The sequence below is a fragment of the Blastomyces dermatitidis genome (assembly GCF_000003525.1).
Source record: "Blastomyces dermatitidis ER-3 genomic scaffold supercont1.4, whole genome shotgun sequence".
Lineage (NCBI taxonomy): Eukaryota > Fungi > Ascomycota > Eurotiomycetes > Onygenales > Ajellomycetaceae > Blastomyces > Blastomyces dermatitidis.
The window spans coordinates 2,267,443-2,282,295 of record NW_025544777.1 but is presented as its reverse complement, the minus strand read 5'-3'; the positions used below and the strand labels follow the sequence as shown (position 1 = coordinate 2,282,295).

The 14,853-nt window shown below is 32.1% G+C and overlaps 3 protein-coding genes across 3 annotated transcripts; 2 read left to right on the top strand and 1 right to left on the bottom strand.

Annotated features, from left to right (window-relative positions):
* Nucleotides 1–432: 432 nt before the first annotated feature.
* On the bottom strand, nucleotides 433–858 carry BDCG_16871 (uncharacterized protein; the record flags this gene model as incomplete). The annotated part of the gene is made up of 1 exon (XM_045426056.1): nucleotides 433–858. One exon carries the CDS (start codon nucleotides 856–858, stop codon nucleotides 433–435), a length of 426 nt encoding a protein of 141 aa, XP_045280763.1.
* A 1,256-nt stretch (nucleotides 859–2,114) lies between these two features.
* On the top strand, nucleotides 2,115–3,734 carry BDCG_16870 (uncharacterized protein; the record flags this gene model as incomplete). Its single annotated transcript, XM_045426055.1, has 5 exons — nucleotides 2,115–2,342; nucleotides 2,472–3,068; nucleotides 3,147–3,174; nucleotides 3,284–3,429; nucleotides 3,456–3,734. The coding sequence occupies 5 exons, from the start codon at nucleotides 2,115–2,117 to the stop codon at nucleotides 3,732–3,734; spliced, it is 1,278 nt and encodes a 425-aa protein (XP_045280762.1).
* A 7,807-nt stretch (nucleotides 3,735–11,541) lies between these two features.
* On the top strand, nucleotides 11,542–11,754 carry BDCG_16869 (uncharacterized protein; the record flags this gene model as incomplete). The annotated part of the gene is made up of 1 exon (XM_045426054.1): nucleotides 11,542–11,754. One exon carries the CDS (start codon nucleotides 11,542–11,544, stop codon nucleotides 11,752–11,754), a length of 213 nt encoding a protein of 70 aa, XP_045280761.1.
* Nucleotides 11,755–14,853: the final 3,099 nt, after the last annotated feature.

Below are 14,853 nucleotides of genomic sequence, written 5' to 3'. Positions count from 1 at the left end.
AGCAATGCAGAAGATATGACCTTGTTTATTATTTCAGAAATGCAAAGTCAATTTTTGCTTCAAGCTCTTCATTATAGTGTAGTTATTCACAGCATTATCAGTTGTAATTGTAAGAAGACTGAGACTAATATTTCAATAGTTATTTTTAATCACAGTTATTAATATCTCTGTTATATAATTCTCAGTATGACTACTGATCAATGATTCAAATTCAATTAATGTCTCTTAATAAGTTCAGTTCTTATCAATGTAATAACATATAACTCTTATAAATGCAAGATTGTTTGTACTAGTTCATGCATTCACTGTGAGAGACACTCTTCAATGATTCTTCAACTCTGATTCTAGATATTGTATATTGACTTTGTAGTGTGTCTCAAGGTTGAACTGAAGACAGAATTGATGTGAAATATGAAGATTTGAATTAAGTATTTAAAGAAGTGTTTTCAGATACCGCTCCACCACGAACTCGCTCGATTTTTCGAATAAGAACCCGCCGATAGATCCATCGAAAAGCCCTCGATCATACGAGCATTCTGACCCCATCGCCGACCGCATACCCTGTGTGGTGGTGGAGTTATCCAGCCAAACGTGAACCAGACGTTGTTCAAAACTCCTGTGTGGGAGTATCCCCCGTTCTCCCCTACCACACCACAACCCCGGGCCAAAGTGCCATACAAATTGTAAGGTGAAGAGACCTAGCCATATGCACCAATCTTCTCGATTTTGGAAGATCCCCGATCTGTAGTTGTGGAGATATCTGAGGAGCGACCTCCGCGAAAACCCTGTCCATCTTTGATGTTCCATAACACCAACGCCAAGTCCCACCGTTGTACCGCCCTTCCTAATCTGGCCCATCCCCGGCAGAAAAATACAAAAAGATACCTCGGCGATAATATCAAGCACATAACCAACAGCCACTTCTGAAGTGCAACCTCCGCGGTCTGTCTTCAGTGTATCTGAACATCAACGCCAAGTCTCGCCCTCGTACCACCCCTCTCAATCTGGCCCATCCCCGACAGAAAAGTACAAAAAGATACCTCAGCAACTGTACTCAATACATAATCAGCAGACATGACAACTATAAAATCAGTATACCCCAAGGTCTGACTGAGCCTTTGATCCCTGCACAGTGAGATATATTAAATCTAGTTTTAATACCTCAATATTCAATAGATTCTGCAAGAGATTGAGAACAGCAACACTAGGTTTCTATTGAATTTGAGAATTAACTCTATATTGATATAATCATTGACAAAGTCTTCTATTTTGAGATATAAATAACCAGTTCCTCTACATCCCGCTGGCAATATTTATATTATCATATAGAAACAGACTTATATTCTCTATAATATCAAGACTCTGAAGAGAGAAAGTCTTGATAGAGGGTATACAGTAGTGCATATCTTAGCAGTTTCTATCTCATTCTTCTGCAGCAGTTAATGCAAAAAAAAGATTTTAGAAATAGTTTTTTACTTCTCTTAAAAAAGTAAGGTGTTTTTCTCTGGGTTTTACACAATATTCTTACAAAGAATTAAAAACAGAGTTGTTTTCTGTCATAATTTCATATTCTTTTAAGTAAGAATTACTTTTTCAGTGGCTGAAGAGCTTTCATTAATACTTAATTCTTTTTTACACTCTTTATTAACTGATTTGAGTTGCACACCTGTTGTGCGAGGAGAATTGGATAATTTAGAATAAAATTGAATAGTTTTAATCAATTTCTCTTCAAAAAATTGATTTATTTTTTATCAGTTTTTCTCTCAAAAACTGTCATATCATCTGATTTACTATCAATTGATATCATACTTTTCCTCACTGTATCCCAAGAAAGAGATTGTAAAGATTTTATTGATTTATCTTAAAAATCAATTTTAGTTTATTAGATTCTCTTCAAAAATCTAACCTAGTTACTGAACTAGTGTGAAAAAAATCAGGTGTTTTATACACAAAAGTCTGCGATCCTTCTTTTGAAATAGTCTGACCAACTTTTCAATTGAAAACAGACTTAGAAACCTCTTAATTGAAACAGTCTGACCAACTTTTCAATTCAAAAGAGTTTAATAAATATCTCAATTGAATTAGTCTGACCAACTTCTCATTGAGTAAGAACAATGAGTTCAAAAGTACACTCAGTTGATGTGGAAAAAGATGCTTTCTCAAATGCTATTCCTGAGATTGAAATTCTGAAGAGAAGAAAGAAAGAAGAGATAGAGAAACAACAAGTTCTTGAAATACAGGAACTTGAAAAAGCAAGTAAAATTCTTGGAAAGCAGTGTCTGAGTGAGATGAATGAAGAAGTTCTGTTAATTCTTCATGCTCAGGCTAGACAACTACAGGAAGTGATCAAGTTCAAACTTAGAATTTCAAACACAGTTCAAAAAACTTTGAAAATTTCTAATACAATCACTGACTCTTCAGTTTGCTCTTCTTTCTTTTCTACTTCTTCTTCTTCTCCTTCTTTGAATCAGAAGAAAACATATACTCAAGCAGCTGAATCTGCTGTCTCTAAACCTGCTGTCTCTAAACCTACTGTCTCAAAACCTGCTCAAAATTCTGAGAAAACTGAGAAGAATACTGCTCATGCCTCTATTCATAGAAAAGTGGAAAAGAAAATGCAAAAAGAGAAAAACTTCCAAATCTCCAGAAATAGAAGACTTATTCTCAAAGTCTCAAACCAGGACATTCTGCAAAGAAACAAGCTAAACTCAAATCTCATTTTCAGAATCAGAAATGAAATTAACCAGCAGTTCTTTTCTCAGTTAATGACTGATATTGAAGTTCAAAAACCAGTTATAGCTTCAATTGAACCATCATTCTTTGAAAACTCCATCATTCTGACTACAATGCCTGAATTCAGTGCTGAATTCCTTATTCAGAATAAGAATCTCTGGAAGTCAGCAGTAGAATCTTTGTTAAACACAACAATTCTATCTGAAAGAGATGAAAAGTGGGGCAAATTCATTCTTCATGATATTCTAGTTGAAATTTTTGACTGTGAAGAAGGAATGCTACTTCTCAAAAATGAATTGAAAGAATACAACTCTATTCAAATGAGAAAGAAGCCTGTATGGCTAAATTCAATTGAGTTCAGACAAAGCAGGAGAAATGCCTCTGTTCTAGTATATACAAAAACACTTGAACAGTCAAAGATCTCTGAAGTAAGAGTAGCAGGTTTGAAAATGAGAGTTCATGAATACAAAGACTCAAGGATGAACCTCAAAGCTCAAACACAGTGTTCAAACTGTCAAAGATATGGACACTTTGCAATCTCATGTTTTAGAGACTCAAAATGTGCATTCTGTGCCAGAGATCATAAAACTAGTGAGCATAAATGTGAAACATGCTCAAAAAGAGGTGAAATTTGTCAACACACTCTGCTTAAGTGCTCTAACTGCAAAGAAAAACATGCATCTAGCTCAAAAGAATGTATGTTTGCTCCTAGAACTCAAAAGAACTGGAGAAAAGATGAAGCTCAAAGTCAATCTAGAACTGAAGAGAAGAGTCAAGCCAGTAAACTCACAACTGCAAGCTCAAAAAGAAGAAACTCTCAACTATCTAAGTCTTCAAACTCCAACTCTCCAGCTAAATGTAAACAGAACTTGAATCCTCAAACTCCTGTTAAGATTAGAGAATTGAGAAATGACTCTGGTGATAAACTAGATATAATGCAAGCAGTTGAGATTCCTACTTTTCAGAACAGTTATAATCTACTATCTGATGATAGTGATTAGATTCTACTCTACTCTCTTTTAGTATGAATATACAACAAAAACAACAAAAAAAGTTTAAAAACTCTTCAAAAATCACATTTATTCAAAATAATGTGGATAGAAACTCAAATTGTATTTATTCTTGTCTTCAAATTGCATTTGAATAAAAAGTTGATTTTATACTGCTTCAGGAGCCGAATTTTGATGCTGAGCAAAAATATGTTATTTCTCATTCAAGCTACTACTGCTTTTTACCTCAAAAGTCTGAGATAAAGTCAAGAGTAGTGATCTATGGAAGAAAGAGATCAAGATATCAATTTAATCTAAGATTTGATATCATGTCTGACCCTGATATTCTGGTGAGTGATATTATAGATAAAGAAAATGAGTTTGATACTATACAGCTCATAAATATCTATAATGAAAAGTCATTGAAGGAAAATAACAATATCTGGACAATTGATAGAGGATTTCTGAACATAACTTCATCAAGAAACTCTATAATTGCAGGAGATTTCAATGCACATCATCCCTGGTGGAATTCAGAATGCAAGAGAGCAGTGAGAGCTGATAATCTGATTGAATGGACCTTTGAGCATTCAATAGATTTGGTTAATAAGTCTGATCAACAAACATTCTTTAGAAAAGGCATGAAACAGAAGTCTATTATAGATCTAACCTTCATGTCACAAAATCTAATGGAAAGAAGACTTGTAAACTGGTTTATTGATTCAAATGAGACATCAGGATCAGGTCATGAGATTATTCAATTTGATATTGAACTGAGTGAAAAACAAATGAGTGAAAATCCTCTTCTCTCTAATCAGTATAACTTTGAAAAAGCTGATTGAAAAGCAGTTGAAGAAAGCATAAAACTGCTAAAATCTGAAAGACAGAATGAGCTATATTGGAATTCTGGTCAAGATATCTCAAATGAAATGCTTAAGAATAGAGTGAAGCTTATTACATCTATTATTCTAACAAGTGTTAGAGATAATATTCCAAAAAGAAAATCTTCTGAGTATTCAAAACCTTGATGGAATGAGAATATCTCATCTAAAAGGAAAGAATTAGCTACTGCTAGAAGAGATTGAAAAAATGATGTAATATCTGATGAAGAGTTCAAAGCTGTCAGAAATGAATATTTTTCAGATATCAAAAGAGCTAAAACAGACTGCTGGAATAAATTTCTTGAAGAAGCACAAGGGAAGGAAATTTTTAAAGCTTTTAACTATACTAAAACAAGAAGTGTAGCAAAACTTCCAGCCTTAGAATATGAGTTTCAGAATGAATCATATACAGCAAACTCTTTTGAGGAAAAATGTCAAGCTTTCATGAGAATTCTCTTTCAGAACTCATCAGACTCAGATTCAGATTCAGAGAAAGAGAATATATCACTTCTCAACTACATTGATGAAAATGACTGGGAATGGCCTGATCTTACACAAGATGAATTAGAGTCAGCTATCTTCTCAAGTTCTGTTAAAACTGCTGCAGGTCCTGATTCAATTAATCACTTGATTATTCAAAATACATATTCCTACTTAAAGAATGAATATTTTGAGCTCTTTTTCAATCTCTTGAAAAATGGATATCATCCTGAATGCTGAAGAGAAGCCACTGGAGTGATTCTTGCAAAACCTAATAGAAAAACTTCAATTCCTAAGTCATATAGAGTAATATCTCTATTGAACTGTTTAGAAAAGGTTTTAGAAAAGATAATAGCTACTCAACTATCTTTTATAAGCTCTATAGATGATTCTCTTTTATTCAGTGAACAAATGAGAGGTAGAAAACAGTGTTCTGCAATTGACACTGTTCTCTCAGTTGTTCATGATATTCAAATAGCAAAGCATGAGGGTCTGGTCTCAACTGCAGTTTTTATTGATATAAAGAGAGCATTTGATCATGTTTCAAAGTCAAAGTTAATTCAGACATTGAAGATATTAAAACTGCCACTTTCTCTAATAAAATGGGTTAACTGTTTTATGTCTAAAAGAATTATACAACTCTTCTTTGATGGAATGAAACAAGACAAGACTGAGATAAAAATAGAAGTACCACAGGGATCTCCAATCTCACCCATTTTATTTGCAATATACACTGCATATCTATTCAAAAATAGAAATATGAGAATAGTGCGATCTCCGAGTTATGTGGATGATATTAGTCTAGTCTACAGCTCAAAAACTATCAAAGAGAATTTGAAAGTAATTGAAGAAGCTGCAAAGAAAATCTGTATTAGAGCAGATATCAATCAAATTCAATTTGATATGGATAAAACTGAGTTAATTCATTTCTTTCCTAGACTCAATGAGAAAGAACTATCTCTAACTCTTTTAAATAGAGAGATTAAACCCAGTGTAAATGTCAAATGATTAGGAGTATGGTTAAACTCCAAGTTGAATTTTAAATATCACATTCAACAAAGAACTGTCAAGGCAGAAAGACTATTGAACAACATAATCAGACTATCAAATACAGAGAGAGGTCTATCCTTTCAGGCTATGAGACAGTTATATATAGCCTGTATCACATCAGTAGCTAATTATGGAGTTCAAGTTTGGTGGAATAATCAAGGGAATTTCACTGAACTCTTTCAAAGTCTGCAAAACAGAGCCTTGAGAAGAATTCTGGGAGCATTCAAATCATCTCCTATTAAAGCAATGGAAATTGAAGCTTCAATTCCTCCTCCTGCTATTAGATTTGAAAAGGCCTGTATGAACTATGCTCTGAGAGTTGTAAAGATGAGCTCAAATCATATAATCAGAGAAAGAGTCTCTTCTTCATTTCCATCAATTAACTCTGGAAATGAACTGGATTGGAATAGATTTCTTGATTGGAATGAAAATAATTCTTCAAAGAAAATGCCTTCTCAACTGTACAGACTATGCTCTCTGATTAAAAATCAATTTTCTTCTTTAAATATTGAAAAAGTTGATCATGAGAAGTTATCTCCCTGAAGAGAAAAGCTTGAATCTCTTATAGACTTACAAATAAGTGAACTATCAAAAGAGAAAGAATATGAACAGCATTTGAAGAGAATTTCTACAATCAATATAAAAGACTCTATTCTGGTTTATTCAGATGGCTCAAAAAATGAGAACTTGAATAGATTAGGCACAGGCATTGCTTATACTGAAGATAATATTAATTTTATCTCAGATTTCTGGAATCTAGGCTCTGAATGTGAAGTCTTTGATGCTGAACTATTTGCAATAGTGAAAGCTTTCAAACTCATTGAAATAAAATCTCATAAAAGAGGAAATTGTTTGAAAGAGGCATGGATATTCTCTGATAGTCAAGCTGCTTTAAAAAGACTTAGAAATAGTCAGATTCATAATGGTCAAATGAATCTTGAACTGATCTTAAACTCTGTTTTGAAAATTCAAAAGAGAAGAACATCAAAGCTGATAATTCATCTACACTGGGTTCCTGCTCACATGAATATTCATGATAATGAATTGGCTGATTCAGCTGCAAAAAAGGGTGCAGAATTAAGCAGATCTATTCAAAAAATTGTGTCCTGGTCTTTTATAAAGAGAAAAATAAAAGAATCTTGTTTAGACAAGTGGAATGAAAGCTGGCAGAAACAAAAGAAGAGTATACATTATTCAAGATTTGAAACAAAACCCAAGTGGAAATCTTGTTCAATTAAATGTAAAAAGAAAATATTCTCATCTATAATACAGCTGAAACTAGGACATGACTATTTCAAATCTTATATACAAAGATTTGATGATAGATTTGACTCAATAGAATGCTCATTCTGCAATACAAATGAGAATCCTGAGCATATTGTAATGCACTGTGCATTATACAATAGTCTCAGAGCCAGATTGAAAGAGAAGTATGATCTAAATCAATTAAATATGAGATTCTTATTCTCAACTGAGACAGGAATTAAATACTTAATAGACTTTCTATCAGAAACTCAAGCAGCTACAAGAAAATGGCTAAATTCAGAATTATCTGAGTATGAAGAGGAGGAAATAAATCAGATATAGTCTGTTAAAACAGCTATACACTCTCTTTTAATAATTTGTTTTGTTATAGTCTCTCTTTACTTTATCTTTTTCTTTATCTTTTTCTTTCAATTTCTTTCTATCTATTTATTTAATGTGTCTATCTTTGAGACTGTGTTCTTTTTCTCTTTTCTTTTGTCATGATATTGTCAAATGATTTCAAAGTATCAAAAGATGTTAAAACACTGCAATTTGTAAACAGTTTTTGTATTCTGGGCTGGAATTTTCTGATTTTGCATATCTGAAATTGATGAATGTATAATAGTTAACTTTACAGACATAGAAAAAACCCTGAGAACTAAAGTTCTCAGGTAGATGTCATAGTCTCTGACTGCATACATCTATAATTGAAGAATAATAATAATAATAATAATAATAAAGAAGTGTTTGGAATTCGGGGTTTTCAATTAATTGAAGAGAAAGATTCAGAGATATATATATATGAAGTAATTATTCACAGAAGTTATCAGATAAGAGTTATGAAATCAGAGTACTGATACAGAGTCATTTTCACATGATTTTCTTTAAATTAGAAAGTTAGCATTATCAAAAATTGTTATCTGATAGAGTAACTTACCAGCTCAGTAGTAATTTTCTGATTATTTTTCTTTTATTATCTGCATTCTGATGACTTCAGATGTCAGAAAATTTCTTCAGAGTTATAATCAGTTCATGATGAATGTTTCTGAATAAAGTTACAGTGATTGTAGCAGAGAGATGACTCTTCAGTAATCTGTAATATAATCTATTAATAATTATTTCATAGTTCATCTCAATGTTTGTATTGAGTTTTTCATAAATTTTGTGACCTGAAATCAGATGTGAAGAATGAAGTGATTATTCATTATAATTAAAAGAGAGCATTCTGTATTAAATTGTAAATAACATAGACTTTGTGATTCACAGTGATTTCTTGAAGAGTTTATGAATCTTCAATAGAAGTAAAAGAAGTGAAAGAAGTGAATTCAGAAGACATGATAATAATTTAAGAAAGATAATAATTTATTTTCAATAACTGATCACTGATGTGTGTAAGAAGAATTAATATAAAAGAAAATAATCTTATTTCTTAGCTTAGTTATAATTTTAGTACTAACTCAGATTGAATATTATCAATATATAAAAGTAAATAAATAATCTTGATTAATCTCTGTCATATTTCTTGAAATATATTAATATTGTGAAAGAGAGTATTACTAAATTATATTATCAGATGATATCATTAAAAATATATTAATATTGTGAATATCAATGTTGAAAAAATGTTGATACTTATACATTATAGTGATTTATGAATCATGATAGTTAAATATATATATATATATATATATTATTTCTGACTTGATTACAACTTGTACAATAATTTTTAAAAACTCAAAATTAATTTCAATTATTAATAATTATGAACTTACAACTAACTAATATAAAAAGAAAAAAACTTTTTCTACTTATCATCTTTCTTCTCTTTCTCATTCTTCTTATCATTTTTTATAATTCACTTTTTATTCTTCTTCTTCTTCTTCTTCTTCTTATCTGAGATGATAATCATCTTAAAATCTCTCTTCACTGTCTTCTCAGAGAAGAGTTCTCACTGCTCTCTCTCAGTCAGGTCAATCTGTATCTCAAAATCCCACATTTTCTGATCTGCTGTCTCGGGTTTCACTTCAGCAGTAAGTAGATTGACATGCTCAGAGAGTAGAACTGTCTTCTCAATATTTTGAATTATGAAGTGTATTCAAGATCTGAATAAGATCTTAATTCTCTTCTTCTCTATTAGCTTCTGCTAATCAATTAGAGAATAGAAGTGTTATTAAAAATCATTATCTCTCAATAAATAAAAAACTTATCAGTTTTAGCTTCTTTATCTCTCACTTCAACACTCTCTTAATCTTCTTCTATTACTGCTTATTTATAGTAATACTCTTCTTCTCTCTCTCTCTCTTTATCTTAATCTCAAATTATTCTCAGAACTTCTTCTGATCTCATCACTGCTATATAAGACTTTTCACTGTCTTCTTCTTCAATCTCTCACAGACAGTGCTATCTGCATTATTTCTATACTTAGTTCAGTCTAAATCTATCAGAAGTATTACTTAAAATTGTTATTATTCTACTCTCTTATAAAGCCTCTTCAAGGCATTATAATATGTCTTACAATCTGTCTTCTCTCACTTAAACATCTTCTTCTTCTCTCTCTTCAATCTGTGACAGTACTCACACACCTTGATAATCTGCAGAACCGCAGAATATTTGAAGAGAGATGACATAATTGATTTCAGTGAGTATTAAAGAGAAGTGAAGGCAGAAGAGATGATCAGAAATAATATAATAATAATAATAATAATGATGATAATAATAATGATGATGATAATAATAATAATGATAATAATAGTAATAATAATAATAATAATGATAATGATGATAATGATAATGATAATGATGATAATGAAAGAGAGAGTGCATTGAAATATATTACTGACTTATTAAATATAAAGAGACTTAAAGAAAATATTAACAGCTTTCAGCAATGTACAGAAACAGCTACAGTGTTGTATAGCAACATCATTGTGACGGGCTGCGCCTGATCAATCATATAGACTATTTCATTACACTTCATAGATTCTTCCATTTCCGATCACCGATTCGCAGCCGCTACAAACGCGCGTAGTGTACACTCCGATTCTCGGCCATTCCTGATCGCCGATCCTCGGCCGCTACGAACACGTGTATATTCTTCCACTCCAAAGCCTCATCACATACATCACCACATATGCGTATAAATATTCACCTCAATCACTGATTCTCACACTTTCTCTTTCTTTCCTTCTCTAACATTTTTATCTTTGTTATATAAGATCTATAATATTATACTGATCTATTCGGTGCAGGTCTCTTACACTATAAAAACATTCATTGTCTTCTTATTAGAAATGATTATTCATCAAGAGATATCTGAATGTGTAACAACATGTAAGAAATAGAGAAACAGTTAAACAGTTAAGTGAACACTGAGTCTTCAGATAGTTCTCAGATAGAAGCTTGCTTGTCAGTCACTCTGGCCCTGCAACAAGATCTTACAAAGAGAATAAGATCTTATAAGAGAATGTCAGTGAAAGACCTGAGAGTTCTGACACTCAGATATATAAAAATACAATTACACTTCTTCAGATCTCACAGATATCATACATCTGACAATTGATATAATCATGTCTAACAATAATATGAAACTCTTGAACATGAGTATAGACACAGTGCTACAGTGGCTCTGAGCAATGTTGAAACTACAATAATAATAAATAGCTGATATGCATGCAACTCAACAACATTAATATGAAGAGATTCAACAATTATCATAATAAGAAACTCACATGATTTCAATATCTACAGAATTGAATACAAAAGTGCTGAAAGAATGCTTAGATGCCTCTGCATATTTTAATACTTCTGATCTCACTCTCTACTCATCATGAAGAATGGAAATGCTTATAAAACTGAGTGTAGATGAAGATTTCATCAGTTCATTAATCAATCAAGATTGATATATCAATGAATGATTGAAGAATCATATAAAACAGAAGTTTCATTCATGAATGAAAGTATACAAATCAGTGTTGTGAATGCCTGATAATATCATGAAACATCTTGATATTCTGTTTCAAGACACTGTCATGCAATAGAAAGTATTAGATTGATTACAGAGCACTCAACAGAGAAACACTTCTCTTATAACATTCATTCCTGACTTCAACACCAAGATTCTAGAAGCAGGTGATCAGTCTTGAAAGAATTGAATGAAGATTAACATGCTTAAGAAGATATTGACTTTTGAACTCTTACAGACTCTTATAAGCACAGATGAAGACTCAACTTATAAAGGCTTCTGCACACAGCTTCAGACAATGAATGATCATCTTATCAAGCTCAAGAATATACAGAACAGTGATAGAAGACATTACACCTCAGTAACTCATACACCTGCACTGAGGAATAACAATGATGCAGATGTTATGAATTGAGTAGACTTAAATGTCTATATATAAGCAAGGGTCTTCATCATCTGAACAGGCTTTCAAGTTTCTGAGATCACTTCTGAAGAAGTCACTGATTGATATCAATGTAGAGTGTGTATCAACTGTAACTGATTAGAACACATTGCTTTTAACTGTCAATCAACCTTTGTGTCTTCTTATTTGAAGAATGAATCAGTGCCTGTCTGCATCAATCACATTGCATTAGAGAAAGATTCAGAGAATAACTATAAGAATATCTCAGTGAAACAGAGAAAAGATTAGCTTCTGTTCAAATTTATAAACAGAAGCTTGAAGAGATTGAACAACAACAATTTGAAGAGAAGATAACAATGAATGCAATTCTTGTATTCACTGTGATTAATAATATGTATAATATGAAGATCATGATAGACAGTAGTCTATACTACTATACAATGATAAAATCTTCAGTCATAAGACATCATAATCTTCAGCATATTTCTCTATCAAAACTCTGACTTCTCACAGAATTTGATGATTCAAAAGATATTTATACTCATTACATGATAAAGCTGATCATAGATGTAGAAGAACATCAACATGAAGATGCCTATGCATATGAAGTTGATAATCTTGATTATAATCTTATGTTAGAACTTGCCTGGCTATCTGAACAAGGCATCTTATTAAATACTTGAAACAGAAGCTTGATATTCCCTAACAATGATAGAGTCTATGAAGATGACATTCACAAGATCATGAACCTGACACAGATCTCTGTCAATGCATACAAATTACTCTGAAAAAGAAGTTATCATCAAAATCACTGACAGAGTCACTGATAGCAAGATTATATGTCAATCTATTCTGCCAGTCTGGCTGATATCAGAAAGACTCTAGAAAAGTTATTCTGTGTTACAACAACAGATTCTTATACAAAACTCCCTCAACAATATCATGAATATCTAGATATCTTTCAATAAGATAATATTACAAACATACCTCTCTTACAAGATTCTGAAGTGAATCACAGTATCAAGTTAGAGAAAAAAGATAGTAAGAACTCTGAATTATCATAAGGCTCTCTTTATAACATATTCTGAGATGAACTCCTTCTTCTTCAAAAGACACTCAATGATCTGTTGAATAAAGAATTCATACATATTAGCAACTCTTTCACTGCAGCCTCTATTCTCTTTGCAAAGAAACCAGATGAAGAACTTCAATTCTGTGTGAACTATCAAGGTCTGAACAGATTGACAAAGAAAGATTGATATTTCTTATCTCTTATCAATGAAACTCTAGCATGGATCAGGCAAGCTCAATGATTTACAAAACTAGATATCATCACCATGTTTCATAAGATTTGTATCACTGAAGGAGATGAATGGCTTACAGCATTCTGAACACATTATGACCTCTTTGAATGAATAGTCACACCCTTTGAACTGACTAATGCCCTCAGTACATTTCAGAAGTATATCAACTGAGTACTCTGAGATTTCCTTGATGAGTTTGCATCTGCTTATCTAGATAACATTCTCATCTTCACTGATGAATTCAGAAAAGAATATCAAGAATATGTGCAAAAGATATTACAACAGCTACAAGAAGCAGAACTATCAATAGATATTGACAAGTGTGATTTTAAAGTCAAGAGTATCAAGTATCTGAGTTTTATTATAGAAGCTGGTAAGGAGATTCAAATGAATCCTGAGAAAGTCTCTGCCATTCTTGAATGGAAAGCTCTGTGTACTGTGAAAGATGTATAAAGCTTCATCAGATTTGCTAACTTCTATCAGTGATTTATACAAAACTTCTCAGATATCACAAAACCACTTACAGACCTTATTAAGAAAGACTCAGTATTTCAATGATCAGCAGACACTGAAGCTGCATTTACACAGATGAAGAAGATATTCATTAATACTTCTCTGCTGATAATCTTTGATTCTGATCATGAGACAGTTATTGAAGCTGATTTCTCTGACTATGTGACAGAAGAAGCAATATTACAATATAATGATGAAGATGTTCTACAATCATGTGCCTTTATGTCTAAGAAACTGAGTCTCACTGAATGCAATTATGAGATCTATGATAAGAAACTTCTCACAATTATACACTGTTTAGAAGAATGAGACTCTGAACTCTGAAGTGTCTCTGAGTTTGAGATAGTCACAGATCATAAGAATCTCAAATACTTCACAACTATCTGTAAACTTATCAAACAACAGATGCAATGATCTGAGTTCTTAAGTCACTTTCATTTTACAATACACTATCACTCTGGCAGCCAGAACTTGATGGCAGATGCTCTCTCATGATGAGAGCAAGATATATCATTCAATATAACAGATACTTACTGAATGAACCAAGAGCACCAGCTCTTGAATTCAAAGATACTAGTTGATCAAGATGAAACAGCTCACAGCACTATACATGCTTCTTCAATTAGAATTATCACTGATATCTCAACTTCTTCTGAACCTACATTAGATGAGCTATGATATACAGCAGCTTAAACTGATGAACTTCTCTAAGCACTCACTGAAGCAGTATGATAAGAAGCACTCTGATTTCTCCCAGAATTATAAGTAAGAATTAACATCTCAGAATATTCAATCAATGATAATAACACTCTACAATTCTGTGAATAACACTGAGTCTCTCACTCTGAACCCTTACACACCCAGATAATACAAGAGATGCATGATTTGTGTATAACTGATCATTCAGGTCATGAACAACTGTATAGAATGATCTCTCAAGAATTCTATTAATCTGAGATATCAAACAGCATTAGATGCTTTGTCTGAAACTGTAATCACTGTTCTTTCATTATCTCATGAAAGAATCATAGAAAAGATCTACTGAAATCACTCAATGTTTCTGATAGAATCTGATAAGATGTGACAATTGACTTCACTATCAATCTATCTGAGAGCAAGAGTTGTAGAAACATCCTGGTCATTGTGAATTGATTGAGCAAAGATGTAATATTGAAACCTTGCAATAAGATGAATATCAAACAAGTCACTGAAGCCTTTCTACAGAGTCTGTTCTATCAGATGCATGAATTGCTGAGATTCATAGTATCAGATTGAGACTGTCAATTCATGAGCA